We start from the raw sequence: 18020 nt of genomic DNA, 5'->3' as shown, positions 1-18020 counted from the left end.
GCTGCTGGCTGCTGGCTGAGGTGGCCAGCGGGGGGCCACTGCTGGGCTGAGGGGACCGCCACACATAGGTGGCCACTGGGGTTGAGGTGGCCATCAGGCCTGGTGGCTGCTGTGAGGGGATCACCAGACATTGGTGGGCACAGGGGTTGAGGTGGCCACTGCTGGGCTGAGGGGACCGCCACACATAGGTGGCCACTGGGGTTGAGGTGGCCATCAGGCCTGAGGTGGCTGCTGCCACGCTGAGGTGATCACCACACATCAGTGGCTACTTGGTTGAGGTGGCCACCAGGCTTGAGGTGGCTGTCACCAGGCTGAGGGGACCACAGAGCTGAGGTGGCTGCCACTGGGTTGTGGTGGCCATGGGGCATTGGTGGCTGCAGTCTTGAGGTGGCTGCCAGGGTTGAGGTAGCCACCGCCGGGCTGTGGTGACTGCGAAGCCATGGTAGTCACTAGCTAGGCTGCAGGGACAACCAGGTATCAGCAGCTGTGGAGCTTGAGCTGGCCACTGCCAGGCTATGGGGAGCATGAAGCTGTGGCAGCCACTGCCAAGGCTGTGGGGACAACCAGACATCAGTGGCCGTGGAGCTTGAGGTGGGCACCGCCAGGCTGAGGTGACCATTGAGCTGTGGTACTCATCACACACCAGTGGCTATGGGCTTGAGGTAGCCACTGCCAGGCTGAGGTTTTGTAGAGCTGTGGTGGCCACCGGGCTTCAAGTGGCCACAGGGATTGTGGTGGCCACCACCAGGCTGAAACAACCACAGAGCTGTGGTGACTGCCAGGCACCAGCAGTGACCGTGCATTTGAGGCCAGCTGCTCCCACCAGAAGATGGAGGGAGAGTGGGAGCGCCAGACCCCAGCCCTGCTCTTGGCATAACGGTTCACAGCTCCTCTCGATGTGGCCTCTGAAGGTGTCTTTCCTTCCTGCTTTATTCCCTGGGAAAAAGGCCCAAAACTCTCAGATGGTGGTGGGTTTTTTTTCAGATGAGAAATGCAGGTCCTGTGTGCCCTGAGCGACTCTGACTGTGGAAGCAGCAAAAGAATGGAGGACATGAGCTGAAAAACGGGAAGGGGTTTTTTTAGGGGTTTTGTTGTGGGTTTTTTTTTTTAATTAGGCTGATTGACATTGGTTTTGATTGTAATCCACATAATTCAAATGACTGCTGCGTGCTTTGGAGAAAGCGTACCTTTGTTAAAGATCGTACTCCCCTGGCTCTTTGGTGTGCATCCCTGAACACCTAAAAAGGTTCACGGAAAAGAGCAGACTTCCCATTCTTGATATTTCTATAGTAAAAAGACAAGTGGTTTTAAAGGATGCCTCTTTTTTTTGTCCCTTCTTGCATTGCAAAAAGGGGAAAATGGCTCAAACCAGTTAATTAGGAGAATTCTTCCGACAGGGACAGAAGGGTCAGGACAGTCCTTCACCGGCTGGCTGAGCGGACCGCAGCCCTGCCTGACAAAAAGCCAGGCCTTCTGGAGGTTTTGTTTTTCCTAGAGGACAGGCAGACGGCTGTGACTGGGCACTGCTGGAGCGGAGAACAAAATGTGAACAGCCCAAGGTTTTTATTTTTCCTTCATCTTGCTTAAAACATATGTCTTGTCTCTTTCTATGAAAATGTTTATTTAGCTAAACAACCCACAAGCAGGTGGGAGAAGAAAACTCTTTGTGAAAACCACAACTCTCCTCCTCTACAAAAAGACTGGAAAAGCTCAGTCTTAACTCCTCTGGCACAAGCAGGGAAACTTTTTATTTCTTATAATCCCGGATTAGAAAGAAAAAAGAAAAAACCCACAAGCTCTGGAGAGCTTTCTTTAACGTGAATGTTGTCAGAAAGCAAAAGGCCAAGCCCTGACATCTCTCTCCCCTTTTAAACATAATTTTTATCATCCCTTTTGCCTGAGTGCAGCAGGACTAGTGCGTGCTCTGCGGAAGTCTTTGTTCCTCCGTGGTTGGGGTCTTACCTCCGGCCGGGTGGGTCCCTGCGGTCCCGGTGCGGGTGAGGCTGTGCGGAGGGGCTGGTGCGATGCTGCCGCTGAGCTGCCGTGCTTTGTGAGTGTAGAGATGAATGTTTTCGAAGGGGGCGATCTGTCCTGCAGGGCTGTGCAGAACTGACTGCGCTGTGCCAGTACTGCCTGGAGTGCGCCTTTGCCGGAGAAGTGGCTGTTTTAACTAGCTCTGGGGAGGGCAGCGTGGTCTGGAGCAGGCAGGAGCCCGGTACTGATCCTATTAGCAGGGAGGCCGCGTTCAGCCAGCTGCTGTCACGCGCGTGAGGTGTGTGCACACACGTAAGTCGCCTGACCGCAAAGTTACCGTATTTCTGGCCACTTGCGGATGTAGGAATAATTGTCTGATGGTTCTGCAGCTGATGGTTTTTCATTGCTTAATCTATGTGAAAGTGCAGGCTGTGGGGATGGGAGCATGCTCTCAATTTAGATTGATTTTTGGATGCTAACGTGCAACACTAGCCACCCATATTCCCCCCCTTCACGTTCTGCTGACACAGTCAGAGATGTTCCTCTGTATGTGTGGGGTGTAACTGGTTCTCTTTCTGCCTTCAGCCCTGTTAAGTAAATGATCATGACTTTTTCCTAATAGTACAGCAGCAGGCGGTCTAACCAACTAAAAACTTTGTCGCTCATTTGCCTCCCATCCCTTGAGGTCCATGTCTGTGAAGTGCAAAAAGAAGAGAGACTCTAACAGATTCATCAGCAGGGAATCGCTGATGTGCTGTGGAGAGGACTAGAAAATGGACCGTCTCTTCAGAGCTCAGTACGCATCCAGGACAGCCTCCTCTGCGGAGGAGGAAACCATCGTGCGCTCCCTGCACGCTTCCCTGTGCTGTGAGCTGGCTCCCAGACAGTGAGCGATCACACGGGCCCTTACAAGGTTAATGCATTACGTGCTGTGCACAGGCAAGATCTAGAGCCGAGAGGGGTACTGAAGCCTGGCCCAAGGCTTCATGACATGACCCTGTCACCTGGCTGTCAGAGAACAGGGCAGTTGCTCAGGAAAATGTCGTTACCTATTTACAGGGCCAAGGATGTGCGTCCCCATTCATTTGGGGAACAAAGGCACAGTTTTGGCCCCAGGAACACGGACAGTCTGGAGTGGATTGTTCCTGAGCGCAGATAAATAACCATCTTGTTCCTTCATTCCTTTTTTCAGCTGTGTAGTTCCTGCGCGCTCCCCTCCCTTCTCTTTCCTCAGCCATGTCTGCGTCCAGATCTCTGGTTTGTCTTCCAGGGTCTTTATTTCTGTCTGTCTCAGTCCTGAAACTGCCCTGGAAGGCTCTTAAGTGCTTTTGTTGCTGCAGTTGATGGGAGCAAAGCCTTCCAGGCTGCATTAGTGCTGCTTCAGGCTGGCAGGCAACAGATGGAAAATAAACTAGTTCAGGAGCTCTGGGGATGGTAATGGTGCTGCAGGCAATAGAGAATAAACATGGTTAAACAGCAGAGTACGGAGTATTTATCGTTGCAGCTTTAGGCTTTTACAGGGGTGGCAGGGGAAGCTGCCCCAAATGATGGGTCACAGGGGATGTGCTGCAGGCTGGCTGGCAGTGATGGGGCTTGATTTGCTATGGCTCTCTGTTCCTCTCACACCAACGTGGAGCTCTCTTGTTCTGCCTGCAAGTTGTCCCTTTCCCTTCTGTGCCAAGTGCTGCGGAGTGGAAATGACTAGAAGAATCCAGAGCCTTTCTGGGGCTGCTCCAGGGGAGACATTGTGTTTCAGTGGTGGTTTCCACTGGATGATCTCCATGTGGGCTTTGCAGAGGGAGAAACTGAGGCACGGGGTGGCTGGGATCTGGCAGAAATTTCTGGAGAAGACCATGGGATTTGTGGGTCTCCAATGTACGGCTGAATGGGTAGGCAGTGCTCCCTGCGGAGCAAGGGACCAAAATGCTCCGTCCAGTCCTGAGGCTGGAGACCTGGAGGGGAATCTGACTAGAGCGGGGCACTTGTGCGTGGTAATGCTGGCATGGATCTCAGCACGGGTTTAAGTTAAGTTGCTTTCTACAGAGTTACAAGGGCTTAGTTCATTTCCTTTGTGGTTTTGTAATGTGGATAGTCATGTATTTGACTGCCTTTGTTTCACTGCGCATCAGTTAATTACAGAAACCACGATCTCCAGGTGCTCTGAATATCTGCAGGTTTAGGACTATTTGGAAAAAGTTGGAAATTTTTCTGACAAAAGACTTTGAGGCCGACTGAGCAAATTATTCAGTTTGAATTACTCAACCAGATGTAGTTTTAATATGCTCATGCCAACAGTTCCTGGACACCGATCCCTATTGTAAATAGCACAAAATCCTGCCAAGGGGCGTTAATCTTTCAATTTGACGGCTGTGTTTGTGTGCTGGAAAGAATGCAAATTAACTCTGAAGCTGAGAGGGGCCGGAGTGAATTTCTGCAAGAGGTTGGAATGAAATCTCACTTGCCTCTTCTTCCCAAACTAGGAGCTGGCACTGAAGTCTTTGGGAAGTGAGGGGCTGTTTCTCTTTTCTTCTCTGGACACAAACAACGATCTGTACCTCAGTCCGGAAGAGTTCAAGCCGATAGCTGAGAAGCTGACGGGTAGGTATCTGTCTACCTTGCAGAGCTCTCTCTGCACAGACTGAGCAAAAGCCAAAGATAATGCACTCGACAGTTTTTATTCGTCTTTTATTTTTTTCTGGGTGCTGTTTTGGGTCTTATTTACATGAAGAGAGGCTGCTAAGCTTTACATGTTTTTGAAAAGGCTTAAGCACTAGACATCACTTTCAGAAAGTAGAGTTTTTATAAGACTGAAGATCCCATTGCTGGACTAGCAAAGTACATAAGTTGCTTTGTCTAGAGCTTAAAGGGGATTTGGGATGGGTGAATGCAACAAATACAGCTCAGCCCAGGCTAGGCCAAAACTATTAGTGAGTGCAGTACGCTCCTCCAGCTGTAGCAGTCTCTCTCAGATAGCAATTGTAAGAGATCATGTTTGGAGACTGTATCAGCGTGTGGCAAATGTCTCTTGGTGGTGCCAAGCAGGAAGAAGTGTGGTGATGATAATGTAGAGGAGAGCTTACAGCACAGTCGAAATACAGACAGTTGTTTGCTTATGCTGTAATGAATTGGCTAAAGCGTGTGTTCTGATCCCTCCTAGGTGAAATGAGACTGCTTAACTGAGCCAGGGGGTTTAGAGACTCGTCCGCTAAAGGGAGGGCTCCCCTTTAATTCATGCAGCTGAAGCTGGTCTCTGGGGTGGGCCTGAGTTCTGCCGCTGCATACAGTGTAGGGACAGCTGGGAAGCTCCCAGTGCTCCTGGATTTGCCAGGATAAATGTGTAATCACTTCACAATTGCTTAAAAGGGGAGGGAGGGGAAACAGCTGCTTAAATTCCTGTCCCTTTGTCTAGGGGTTGCTCCCATCTCAGAATTTGAAGAGGAGGAGGAGACGCCTGATCCAAGTGGGGAGACATTGTCCGTTGTGGCTAAATTCCAGCCTTTGGTCATGGAAACGATGACGAAGAGCAAAGACGGTTTCTTGGGAGTAGGTATCACGCAGGACGTGTATGGCCAGAAATTCTGGTATAAACACGTCCTGTGGGCTGGTAACATCAGCTGGAAAAAGTGCTAGCATGTTGGGAGGGGGAGATGGTCTTGCTCAGGCCCGTGGGATTTGCTTTGACGAGCAAGCTCACTGCTTTCTGCAGCGTTTCATTGTTTTCAGAGCACTCAGCAGCACTGTGCCCCAATTAATACGCCCTTCCTGGGAAGCTTGAAGCAAACATTAGAGATGGCTCTCCTGGAGCTATGTCCAAAAGCAGTGGTGTTATGTGGTATGTTCCCCTCTCTCCCATTTCCTATTACTCACGTAATTGAAAGTTGACGGAACTATTTGGTGGTGTTTGGGGTGGTAGGAAGAATTTAAAATGTGATATATTTTTTTCCCCTTCTCCAAAGCCTGCTTACATCCATCAGCGTTACTGCACGTTTGAAGAGTCCAGTCTAGGCTCTGATAGTGTCTTTTGTTCACAGATTTCTCATGTCGCTCTGTCTGGGTTGAGGAATTGGACTGCCCCAGCAGCCCCTATGAGCGTGATGCTTGCCAGACAGTTTAAAGCCTTTCTTCCTCCAAAGAATAAAGTGGATCTCGGGGATCCGTGGTGGATAATTCCTAGTGAATTGAACATCTTCACTGGGTATCTTTCCAACAACAGATTTTACCCTCCGCCTCCCAAGGGCAAAGAGGTGAGATATGAAACTTAATTTCTATATACCTGAGAGGTAATTTGTATAAATGTTCTGCCTTATAGCCCAGATGAATCACAGGAGCCCCTGGAGTGGACAAAGCTGTTGCATTATGTCTCCCTGGACTTTCTAAGGGTGCAAAAATGCAGTGTACAGCCAGGAGCAGAGTCTTCTAAACTGGAGGTAAAGCAGAGGAGGCAAAGGCTCTGGGTGTGTGTCATGGCCAGATGAGGCTGACTTGAGTAACTTCATCTTGCTTCGTTTAAGTGTTTGGGTTTTTAGGCTGGTCTTTCCAGGACAAGGAGGGGAGAGGGTTATTCAGAAAGCACTTGTATGAAGTGATCATGCCCTGTGGAACAGTTGCCGAGTGCCACCCCAGAGGTGAGCGTTTCATTGACAAGTGAAACGATGTGTATACATAGTTTGTAAAGCCAGGCGTGTATATCGCTCTCCCCCGGCATGCCCGGGTAGGTGTTGGTGATCACATAGTTGATACACCTTCTCAGCCTGGTGTGTTTATTGATTGCATACCCACTCTTTCAAAGTCTTAAGTAGTATTGACGGAGGCAGCCTCGTAGATCAGTTTACCATACTCAGACATTCAACCGACTGGGATGATGGAAACTTGCAAACAATGGGAATAGCATAAAAAGCGTGGAAGATGGGTTTATTTTTAAAAGCAGTCTCTTGCTTTAGCTCCTTGTTTTGTGATTAGGTAGGTCTCTGAGCTAATTTTTAAGTCACAGCAGTTCTCCTGTCTTCCTGATCTGGTGGAGAAGTTACTTTGGAGCTGCAGCTGACCTGCAGTGGAGGAACTGTTCTCATTTTTGCTCTCTTACAATTCTTTCTCTAGATCATAATCCACAGGCTTTTGAGCATGTTCCACCCACGTCCTTTCGTAAAAACCCGCTTTGCTCCCCAAGGAGCTGTGGCCTGCATCCAAGCCATCAGCACCTTCTACTACACCATAGCGTTCAGGTAAGGCCATGGGTCTGGGGTGTTAGAGGAGGGTTTGGGGGCACTTTTGAATTTGTTCCATATCTCAGAGGAGTGGAGAAGGCTGCTGTGAGCCCATGGCAGAGAGTGCGCGTGTCATTGCATGTGCAGTCGTGTTCCCAAGCAAGACCAGATGTGTCCTGTCTGGGAGGGAGGCAAAGCAGTTTGAGGAAAAGGGTGGTTCACAGCCAGCTCTTGCCTGTGTGTGATGCTTTGCTGATGCCCGAAGAGGGCACCCGTGCTCCCAGTGTCACTGAGGCCCTGGTGAGGCAGGGACTGTTGCCCGGATCCAGGACAGCAGCCTTCCTCCATCACCCTTGGTTTGGAACTATCCCTGGCTGAAAGGGTAGAGTCTGATTAGCAAGGAATTTGTTAGATGTTGTTTAATCAGGGAGTGGAGTGCCTTTCCAAGGGGGAGAGTCTGGGGAATTGTTCTCTTGTTTTACTAGGAGTGTTACACACAGCTTTTATTTGCCCGATCAAGCTGGAAGGGAGGCTGAAGGGGTCTTAGTCTGTTCCTGTGTTTCAAGGAATGATAATGTAATTCATCCTTCCTGGATGGACACTTACTGCCCAGTTCCAAAAGGCATCGATACTGGAGATGATCCTGAGCCAGGGGATCTGCTCCCGTCTTTTACCCTCTTCTTTGCGTGACATGAAAAGCTTTTTGAACTGAACCTCTGCCCCAGTTTAGCTTCATAATTTCTGGCACCTGGAGTTCACTTCTCCCTGCTGTCATCTGGAGTGCTTGATCCATTCTCTCCTCCCGGCACTGCAGCTGATGGCTCCTTTCTCGTTTCAGGATCCACGCTGAGTTTCAGCTGAATGAGCCACCAGATTTCCCCTTCTGGTTTTCCCCAGGCCAGTTCACAGGTCACATCATCCTCTCCAAGGATTCGTCCCATGTCCGAGAGTTTAAGCTCTTTGTCCCTAACAACAGGTACAGCTGTTTCTCTCTCTTCCTGGGTGCTGAACAGACTTGAGGATTGTTATAAATGAGGCCCAGTGGAACCCAGGGGCTCTGGGATCCTGTCCTGTGCAGGAGTGGGGGCCGTGCGCGGGGGGAGGCTGGTGGGCTCTTTTTTTATGAAGATAGGAGTGCGGTGACAGCTCTGTCCCTTGCGGTATGTGAGCATCCTGGCCCGTGCAGGGAAGGCAGATCTGCAGTCTGAGCTTTGGGCAGGCTAGTTCTGCTGCTTGCTTATCTGTTTTCCCCACACATCCTTCTCTGCCAGCGGTCATCATGGTCATCATGTCCTCAATTCTGTAGATACAGTTGCACCCTAAACTGGTTCTGATGCAATTTTTCAGGAATAGTTCTGTTTATCAACAGGTCTGGGGGGCATCTGGCTTGGAAGAGGCAGGGAAGGACAAGGGCAGAGGAGGCACAGGGGAGAAGCAGGGCAGAGGTTGCTGGGGACATGGAGCATGGCATTGGGGATGGATGTCCTTGCACAGCCTGGCTGCAGCTGGCACGTGCTTCAGCTGAGCGTCCAAGCCTGAGCTGTCCTGTGCCAAACCACTGTAAGGGAGGTACCTGCAGCACATGGGAAGACACACAGGGGTGGGGAATTTAAGTTGTCCTGATATTGCCCTAGAGACAGGCATCAGCTTCTTCGTTAGCAGCACTGCTGCAAGCACTGCTCCCCTTGACCTGTCCCAGCAGTCCCTGGCTGTGGCAGGGTCTCTTGCAGATGTCAGATACCTGTTGCAAGCTGCAGAAGGCTCCTCGGGTGTCTGTGATGGATGAGCTCATGCTTTTCAGCCAAGTCCCTGGAAAATCTGAGTGAATTGAGCTCTGCAGTTGCCTGTAAAACTGGCAAATGCATCTCTACTATAGTCACTGAGGATCCCCGACGTGTTTCAGGGTCTGATTCACCAGTAACTGTCCTTTGGTACTTGGAGGATGGGGAGAGACGGGCAGGGTGTGGAGAGGCAGCCCTTGGCAATCCCAGTGCCTGGCTCAAAGCACTGAAGTTCAGCAAAGCCTGATGCTCTTGCTTCAACATACTTTTTGCTTGGTGTTTCGCAGGTTAAGGTTTTGTGTGCATAGCTTCACACTAGCTCATTCCTGTTCTCTGGCAAGCAGCTGGAAGCGTTTCAGGGGAAAGAAGCTTCAAATCTCTTTGCCCATGACGGCTGGAGTGAAAATTCTATTATAACATTACCCTGGCGACTCAATCTCTATGGCTCTGTCAGCACATTTGTTACAGCAAGCAGACACTTAACGGCTCTGCCAGCAACTCCTTACAAAAGCCTTTTGCTTCCAAAAAGCACTTTTAAAAGTTCAGCAGGATCAGAATGTGCAAGTTAGGTTCTGGGAGGGAAGGGGGAGCAAAGACACCTCTCTCTTCCTTACTTTGACAGTACTCAAAGGTGTGAGCGCATTTGCCCAGAGTGTTGGGTGGGTGCCTGGGCCCTGGTCCAGCAGGGATCTAGTGTTGCTAGTCTCGTGCAAGGAACACGGTGATCTCCAAGGAGCCAGAGGCTCTGGGCTTCAGTGCTGACCCTGCAGGAGGAGCGTTGGATGATCTCATTTGTTTGGGGTTTCCCATACACATCTTTAGCCTTGGATGTCTCTGAACATAGCGGGTTCACCTTGCAGGTCTCTGAATGTTGATATGGAGTGGCTGTATGGGGCGAGTGAAAGCAGCAACATGGAAGTGGATATCGGTTACCTGCCTCAGGTCTGTAGTCACTCTCAGTCCTCCGGTGTGCGTGCAGCATCTCAGCAGGGATTTATGCTGCCATGCCCCTAAGCTGTATAACCTCAGTTATCCCTGTTCTTTAGAGCTTTCTCTTGAACGTTTCAGTATAACAATATAATCTCTGTTGATCTGTGTCAGTCCTCCGCAGCTCTGTGGCTCCCTATTGCCGGTTCTTGTGATGTTTTATTTTTTCCTTCTGTGTGGGTTGAATCCTAAGCTCCTGGAGTCATGTGACTTTTTCCATTTTTAAAAAGTTGTCTGACAGGTGGGAGGGGAAGATTAGGAGTTGAACCCAGGCCCTGAGCCCAGAGGGGTGTATGAACAACAGTGTGTCTGAATTTAGAAATTGCATGAGGTTATTCCTCTATTTTGTGGTAATCCCAGTTCTTGGGACAAGAAACATAAGTCAGGATTTTGAATGCCTGAATTTAACAGTCCCATTTTCTCCTAAACTAGATCCATGTTTCTTTTTAATTGCCAAAAGGCAGGAAAAGAGACTTACAAAATAATTTCAGATGTACCAGAACGCTGAACTACAGGGAAGCTCCTGAACAGCTTTCCCTGTTGCACCCTCTTGTGGCTAGTCACGGGCTGTGTAGGGGCTGTGCTGCTGATATGAGCAAGAGCTTCAAACTAGCCCTGCAGGTTCCACTGATTTTAAGGATCTGGTGTCCCACAGTCAAAAAATCTCCACTGGGAAGGTGGGAACATGGAGTGAACAGGTCTCATGCATTTCCAATCTAGCAAGCACAGTCAGACAATAACTGAAGGAAATGAAGTTGCTTTCCTGCTATTCCCCAATAAAACACAGCTGCAAATGGTAAAGTGCAGCTCCAGGAGACAATAGATCAAGCTGTATCTTCATTAGAAGCTGCCCAGTCTTATTTTGCATCTTTATCCTGTCCTGGAGTACAGAAAAACCAGGCGTAGGATGTCTGCAGTGTCCAACTCAGCCTGTTCTTCTGCAGATGGAGCTGGAATCGACGGGGCCTTCAATCCCCTCTGTGATCCATGACGAGAACGGAAATGTGATTGACAGCAGGGATCCCTCAGGGGAGCCCATTCAGTTTGTGTTCGAAGAGATAACCTGGCAGCAGGAAATCCCCTGGGAAGAGGCAGCCCAGAAGCTGGAAGTGGCCATGTATCCATTTAAGAAGGTGAGGAAGGGGCCGGGCTCTTCCTTGGCACGTTTATTTGGGGTGGGTCATCTTCACTGAGATGTCCAGTCACCTTGAGGACCAGCAGAAACCAGAGGCCACAACCTGATCAGCATTCAGAGTAGTGTGAGGGTCTCCCAGCTCAACGTGTGCCTCCCAGGCACTGCGTGTGTGGCTTGATGGACTTTCAGTTTCCAGATGAGGGAGTACAGCATCTCCTAAAGGCCATTTGGGGTCACACAGCAGCACAGGCAGGAGCAAAGCCTAGATGTCATGTGTCCCAGGTTTGTATTGTAAATGTAGGCTCATCCATCCTTCCTCTTATCAGTAGCTGCTGACGTGATTTCTGAGAGAGGCAGGTAATCGCGCTGCTTACAAATGGTTTTCCTCTGGCGTTACTTTTGCAACGTTCAGCTACCTTTGGACCAAGCTTTCCTTATCAGCAGAAAACACACAATCTGCCTGTGCCTCTGCATCCTGCAGTGAGACACAAATTTATAGCATTGGGTGACCCAAACTATTTAACATGCCAGTAGCCTGTGGAGCAGATGGCTACTGCCTGTCACTGCTTCCTTGGCTGAAGGGACACGTTTCAATGGCTGCCTCCTTGTGCCTGAGCTTACAAATGTCCCTTTGAGCTGCCAAGATGTTAATAAAGTTCCCTTCATTTGAGCAAATGGAACAATCTCTGTGCAGGGTCCCTCACAGTCAGTTTTTAGGCCGTTTCAGTGAGGTTTTGTAATAAATATCACAAGGCCAGATTTCCCAGGCTGCTGAGGTGTGTTTGCAGACAGCCTGCCTGCAGTTGCGCAGATGCTCTCTGCAGTGTGTAAAGACGGGGCTCTGCAGGTGCCGGCAACAGCCCACATGCTGTGAGGGGCTCACTACAATCTCACCGGCAGATGAAGTTGTCCCTGGGGATTGCACCACAGTTGTCATTTGCTTTAAACTCTGTCTGCGTCACCTGTGGGATGTGGCAGGTCTGGTTCCTTCAGATCCTGCTCGTATTTCAGATGGGCTGTTCTGTATCTATTTCTCAAGCTGTCTCTCTGCCTCCAGGTCTCCTATCTTCCCTTCACACAAGCTTTCGAGAGAGCAAAAGCAGAAAAGAAGCTGGTACACTCGATCCTGCTGTGGGGTGCCCTGGACGACCAGTCCTGCTGAGGTGAGGACATTCCCAGCGTGGCTGGAGGAATGATGTGCCTGGACATTCCCAGCGTGGCTGGAGGAATGATTGAGGAATTGGACTGCCCCAGCAGCGTTCAGGCTCTGAGAAGAGCTGGGGGTCAGGGAGCTGGTCATGAGCCAGCGGTAACTGTTGTGTTACTCATTTTGGCACTGAAGATGCTGAATAGAAAAGGGCTGGAAGTGGGGAATTACTGATCAGAGCTTAGGTCCCCAGTGGCAGGATCAGATCTATTTGAGACAAGCCCTAGACCAACTCGCTAATTCAAGTGCCTTTGTCGAGGTGGAGGCATGGGTCTGGTCTTTCTCTTTTCTCTTTCCCTCTCAGTCTGCTTGGGTAGAGGCAGCATCTGCAGGGTGAAGGGGACACTGCTCTCTGCTTTGTCCCTGATACCTGCACAGGAGAAGCCAGAGCCAGATATGGGCCTGGGTTTGTCCTGATGTGTAGCCGTTTCCCCCCCCACGCCTAAGAACTTGCATGCCACATGGAGCAGGAGTGATGGGTGGGAGAGGGGCAGATATCTTTAGTCCTATCTGCCCTTAAAAACTCTCCAGCATGTATGGGCTCTGCTTGGCATGAACAGCAAGGATCTACTCAAGGATCCGCAGGGCCTGATCCTTTCCTAAATGCACCGCACCAGTCAGCATCCATGGCAAGCTTGTCCTGATCCTTCTCTGGCCTTGCAAGTGGCTGGGGTCTGCTCTGGTGAGTCTTCTCTGCCAGCAGCACACATGGGAAACAATAAGCTGTGGAAAACTGCCAACAAAGGAGAAAAAAAAGACAATGGGCCAGGCTGGGGGGAACCCGAGCCAGCTGCCCCGGCAATCGGAGCGGTGGCATCGCGGTGGCATCAAACATGGCAACAGTCAGCTCAGGAAACACAACAAACTACTGTCTGCCTCTCTTCCTATGCCAGGTTCAGGGCGAACTCTCCGGGAGACCGTCCTGGAAAGTTCGCCCATCCTCACCCTGCTGAACGAGAGCTTCATCAGCAGCTGGTCGCTGGTGAAGGAGCTGGAAGAGCTGCAGGTGAGTGTCACAGCCACATCTGCCTTCTTTGCGTTCGGTGCTGGTGAACGCAGACGGTGCTTGGCACGGGGGTGCCAGCAGGAAGGGAGAGCTCACACCTGTGCCAGGGGGGGATTTCAGTTCCAAGCCCTCTGTGTCCTAGCGATTGCAGGGGCCAAGCAAACACCGGATGGAGGCAGGCTAAGAAAATGGCACAGTGACCCCCTTCGCTCTGTCATGGTACCAATTTTAAAAGCTAAACCAGATGCTTCACTGTGAGATAGCCCTGCCCAAGGCCATTTATGCCATCAACAAACTGACTTCTCTGTAACCCAGGGAGCAACCAAATACTGTCCAAACCCTGAGTCTCCTGACTGCACCTTTCCCCACTTACGAGCCTGTCCCTGGGCCTGTGCTGTCAGCTGGAGTCAGTCACGGAGCTGGAGACTCTGGGAAAAGCTGGGATCAGACTGTTGGTGTGCCTGGGAACTGCCAGTGATGGGGTGATTTTATGATTTGGGGAGAAAATCTACAGCTGAAATGTGAGAGGGAGACTGACTGAAAGGGAATAGTAAAGCAGGTTGTGAGAATGGAACCAGTTACCACCATGCTGCAAAGCAGCTCTTCGGTCCTTCCCTTCCTCCTGTGTTCGGTGTACTTCTCCTGCGCCGCTCTGCTAGTTTTGGTGTGTGCAAACATGTTTCTTTGGGGTCTCCTTACAGACCAACAGAGAGAATGAGTTCTACAGCAAGCTGGCTGACCTGCACCTGGAGAAATACAACTTCCCCGTGGAGATGATCATCTGCCTCCCCAATGGCACGGTGGTACGTTTGTTACCCCTTCACCTGGGCTTGGCTCTTCCCATTAGAACGTGTTCTCTTCAGGATCATCTGCAGACTCTGAAGCGAGTGTCCACTCCCCCAGCCATTCCCTGGCTCCTCAAGCCTTTGTGGGGCCGTCGTCCCTCACGGTGCTGTGCTCTCAGGCATGCTGTGGCAGACAGACAGCAGCTCTGCCAAGAAACCTGAAACAAACGTCTTTTTATTCAGAGACAGAACAAACAGCAGCTCTGGGCAGGGGGGGAAACAATCAGACTTGAACCAAATGTCTGCCTCATTATCCCTGGTTGGAGTCAGTGACCTTTGGGAAGCCCATTGTAGACGTCTTTTTATTCAGAGACAGAACAAACAGCAGCTCTGGGCAGGGGGGGAAACAATCAGACTTGAACCAAATGTCTGCCTCATTGGAGGTTGGAGTCAGTGACCTTTGGGAAGCCATTGTAGCTTGTTTCCTGCACCCATTGGCCCTTGCGCTCATGCTTTGGAGAAAATCTCTCCTTATCAGCACCTTCTGGTACATTTGTCTTTCTCTTGATTCCCCAAGTTTGTCACAGCAGATCAGCCATTAGCAAGTCCACACGCTTTGGCTCTGCTGTTCCCCCCAACAACCCCCCCCCGCCTTGGATTTGAAGAACCACAGTGGTTCCTGGCACTCGGCAGTGCGGCGCTTTGCTGTGTGTCAGCGGCCGGGCTGTCTGTAGTGGACGATCCTGCCAGGGCTAATCTGATTGTGCCCCACGCTTGCCAGATATTAGCTAGTAACGTGTGCAGTGACTCCTTGCTGTCTCTTTAGTGGCTTCCCCTCCAGATGAGGCTGTGGGCTGGTGGGTGGCTTCAGCTCAGTAAGTAACAGCCTGTCGAGGTTGCTGTGGTCAGTGGCCACATGTCCCCCTTTCCCACCTCCATGGGGGAGCAGAAAGCACGGAGGCATTTGAAGCTCAGGTGCTGGTTTTGCAGCTGGGCTGGGCTGAGAGCACACACCCCAGCAGTCAGCGTGGTGGGGCTGCCATCTCCCCAGCCCTTGCTCAGAGCTAGGTTTTATGCCTGCATGATTTTTCCCGGATCGCCTTCATCATCTTCTTAACCTAAGTGAGGGGTCAGCACTCTTGGGGGAAGAAACAGACCGTTGTCTTTCACACATCTTTCTCTGACTGTAAAATGCAAACCTGAATCCTGGATGCTGAATTAGCATTTGCAAAGTATTAGAGATTCTTTTAAGAGTTGTTACAGTCTTGTCACCTCTGTCCTGGCTAGAGGCCCAAGGCCATGCTTGGGGAATTGTTCTGGCCTTTAAAGTCTCCTCTCCTCGTCTGTTTTCTTTCCCAGGTTCACCATATCAATGCCAACTACTTCCTGGACATTACTTCTATGAAGCCTGAAGATGTTGAAAGTAGCATCTTTAGTTTCTCAACCAATTTTGAAGACCCTTCTACTGCAACTTACCTCCAGTTCTTGAAGGAAGGACTGCAAAGAGCAAAACCATACCTGCAGACCTAAAAACAAAGGCACCCGAATGCCCCACAGAGATGGCCAAAGACTTCAGAGATCTATTTTGATTACAGCAGTTCTTCCTCATCTTCATGGCAGACGTTGATGTTACGATGCAGACAGTCCCAGGACTGGGGCTTTGCTCTGGATGTTGGTTTGAGGCTAAGTTTCAAGTGATACCAGTTTACATAACCTGCCCTTTAGAGTTCAGGCAAATTTTTACAGGAGTGAAAATACTTGAATCTATAAACATTCTCGGGGCAATACACCTTGGTTTGCCACTCACCCTCATGTTTTTCCAGCTCCTGTTCAGACTCTGTGGTGAAACTCATGTAACAGCTGTACCAAGCGTCACCCAGAAACCCCTGACCTCAAGGACTGGACTGTGCGTTGAATCATGGAGAACAGCATTGCCATTACGACCGAACACTCGTGGTTGAGCGCCTGTGCCCTGTGGGCGAAGGCGCAGAATCCAGCGCAGGTGGGAAGCTCCTTCCTGGTAGCCAGTGTCCTCCACGCCTCCTCGCCAGCGGCAGCTCTGAGCTGTAAGCTGCCCTGTGGCTTGGACGCCAGCTCTTCACGATGGCGTTTATTGACGGCAATGGCGTAACGGGACTGGAGCTGGTAATGCGTGGACATGAAAGTAGGAGGTTTGAACTGGAGGCTTGAGCTCTGGAGTAGCCTCCTCCCAGCACCCTGTGTGACGTGGTGGGAGAGCGGTCTCACTTATTCAGGTTCTTCACATGAGGTGCTGAGGTTGACACGGTGAAATTAGGAATGGAGATGAGGGCGTTAGAGGTATGGTGCAGCTCAGAGACGTCAGGCGTGGATTAACTCGGGGGGGATTAGGGGCCAGAGCCCCTGTTAGTTCCACCGGTGCAGTACGTGCACTCCAGGCTACGGGTCACGGTACCGAGGAGTGTCCCCACCCCGTTGAGGCCAGGGCCGCTCCCAGCCCACCTGCTTTGAGAGCTTTGTTCTCCCAGTGTCTCCTCGGAGTTGGTGAAATGCTCCGTCCTTTTTTTGCTTTGAGCTTCCAAGTCACACTGAATGATGAACCGTGATGAAGTTCCCTTTGGGAACGGGAGGTTCAGCGTTCCCCTGAGAGCATTAACTGGTTGAGAACTGAGCAGTTCTAAAAGCCAGCGGTACTGAAAGAAATTTTGAAGAGATTTTTCCAAAGAAATTGTTCGGACAGAACGCCATCGTCCCTTATCTGTGACCACCCTGAGCAGTTGCTCCTACTCTGTACCAATGCCTGGCTACAGAGTGAGCGTAATTTGGAGAAGAAAAGGTTAAATGAAACGGGTTTTAAAGCATATTCCTGTAGATAGGTGAGGAGACAAAGCATCTTCAGTGGATGGCTGCAAACAGCCACGGCTGTTGATGCTTTTTCTGCTCTCTGAAGCACAATTTTGTTGGACCAAATCAAACGGGGGGGAAAAGCCGTTTTTTTGGAAGGGGTGTTTTCATTCCTGGGCTCCGGGACCTGGGAGGAACCCGGGGGTCGTGATTACCCTGTCCCCACCCTGCCCCAGCCCGCCTGTCTGTATCCGTGGCTGGAGACGGAGCTTAGATGGACCTCTGGGCTGAACCAGTGTAGCTTCACTAATTGCTCTAGTGAGATTAATTACCCCTGGGATGTTTCTCAGTATCAGCTTTATAACTATGCATTAGCTCTGCACTTTTCCGGCACTCCGAGGGGCCTGCAGTAATGACAGGCTTGGATCTGGCAGCGCCTTCAGCTGCGGAAAGTGCCGAAGCCTCCAGGCAGCATTCAAGACCGAGCTCCTGTCGCACCGGTGGTCTCGTCCCTTCGGGGTCTTTGGCCCGAGCGGAGAGTGGCAGAGGAGACCGAGTGCCCGCCTGCCCCCCGGCTCCTTGGGAGGCACAGCCGTAGTGTACATCTGCCCTTCTGGCTTTTACAAAGCCTTCACGTGAGGTATTTTTGTTGCACCTTTCCTGAGCCCCTCGGTCAGGGGCTTCGGACTTCGAAGTGGTGTCTGTCGGTTGTGCTCGGGTGGAGAGTTCATTCCATTTGTTTTCCCTCCCACCGGTTTCGCAGCAGAAGGGGCCGGAGAGGGCAGCGGCCGAGCACGCAGGGATTGCTTTTGTCTTTCAAGGCTGCTTGGAAAAAGAGGCGGGGCGGCGGTACCGCAGGGCCGGGGGAGCCCCTCTCCCTTGTGCTGTGCTGAGGTCGGGAGTTGCGAGGGGCAGCGTCACCCGTTTGATCCTGCAGATGCGGAGCTCCCGGCAGAGTCGGTGCCTGCCGGAGTCCCACGCACAAGTAGGGCCCGTGCGAAGGCCCTTCGTCGCACGAAGCCTTTGGGATCCCTGAAAATACCTCGCTTTTTCTCTCGTGAACCGCTGGGCTCTTGCAGCACTGCCCGGAGCCACCTCTGAGCGCTCCTGGGCTGTTC

At 51.0% G+C, this 18020-nt stretch overlaps 1 protein-coding gene across 1 annotated transcript; it reads left to right on the top strand.

Moving 5' to 3' along the window:
* The first annotated feature begins 4425 nt into the window (after nt 1-4425).
* On the top strand, nt 4426-18013 carry SELENON (selenoprotein N). Its single transcript, XM_019471255.1, has 11 exons — nt 4426-4572; nt 5384-5517; nt 6006-6218; nt 7072-7196; nt 8017-8154; nt 9820-9901; nt 10891-11079; nt 12139-12244; nt 13182-13294; nt 13996-14097; nt 15439-18013. The coding sequence occupies exons 2-11, from the start codon at nt 5479-5481 to the stop codon at nt 15607-15609; spliced, it is 1278 nt and encodes a 425-aa protein (XP_019326800.1). The 5' UTR covers nt 4426-4572; nt 5384-5478; the 3' UTR covers nt 15610-18013.
* The last annotated feature ends 7 nt before the right edge of the window (nt 18014-18020 follow it).

Source organism: Aptenodytes forsteri, unplaced genomic scaffold (genome assembly GCF_000699145.1).
Source record: "Aptenodytes forsteri isolate BGI_AS27 unplaced genomic scaffold, ASM69914v1 Scaffold321, whole genome shotgun sequence".
Classification (NCBI taxonomy): Eukaryota; Metazoa; Chordata; class Aves; order Sphenisciformes; family Spheniscidae; genus Aptenodytes; species Aptenodytes forsteri.
The sequence above is the reverse complement of the archived record's forward strand: the minus strand, read 5'-3'. Positions and strand labels throughout refer to the sequence as shown.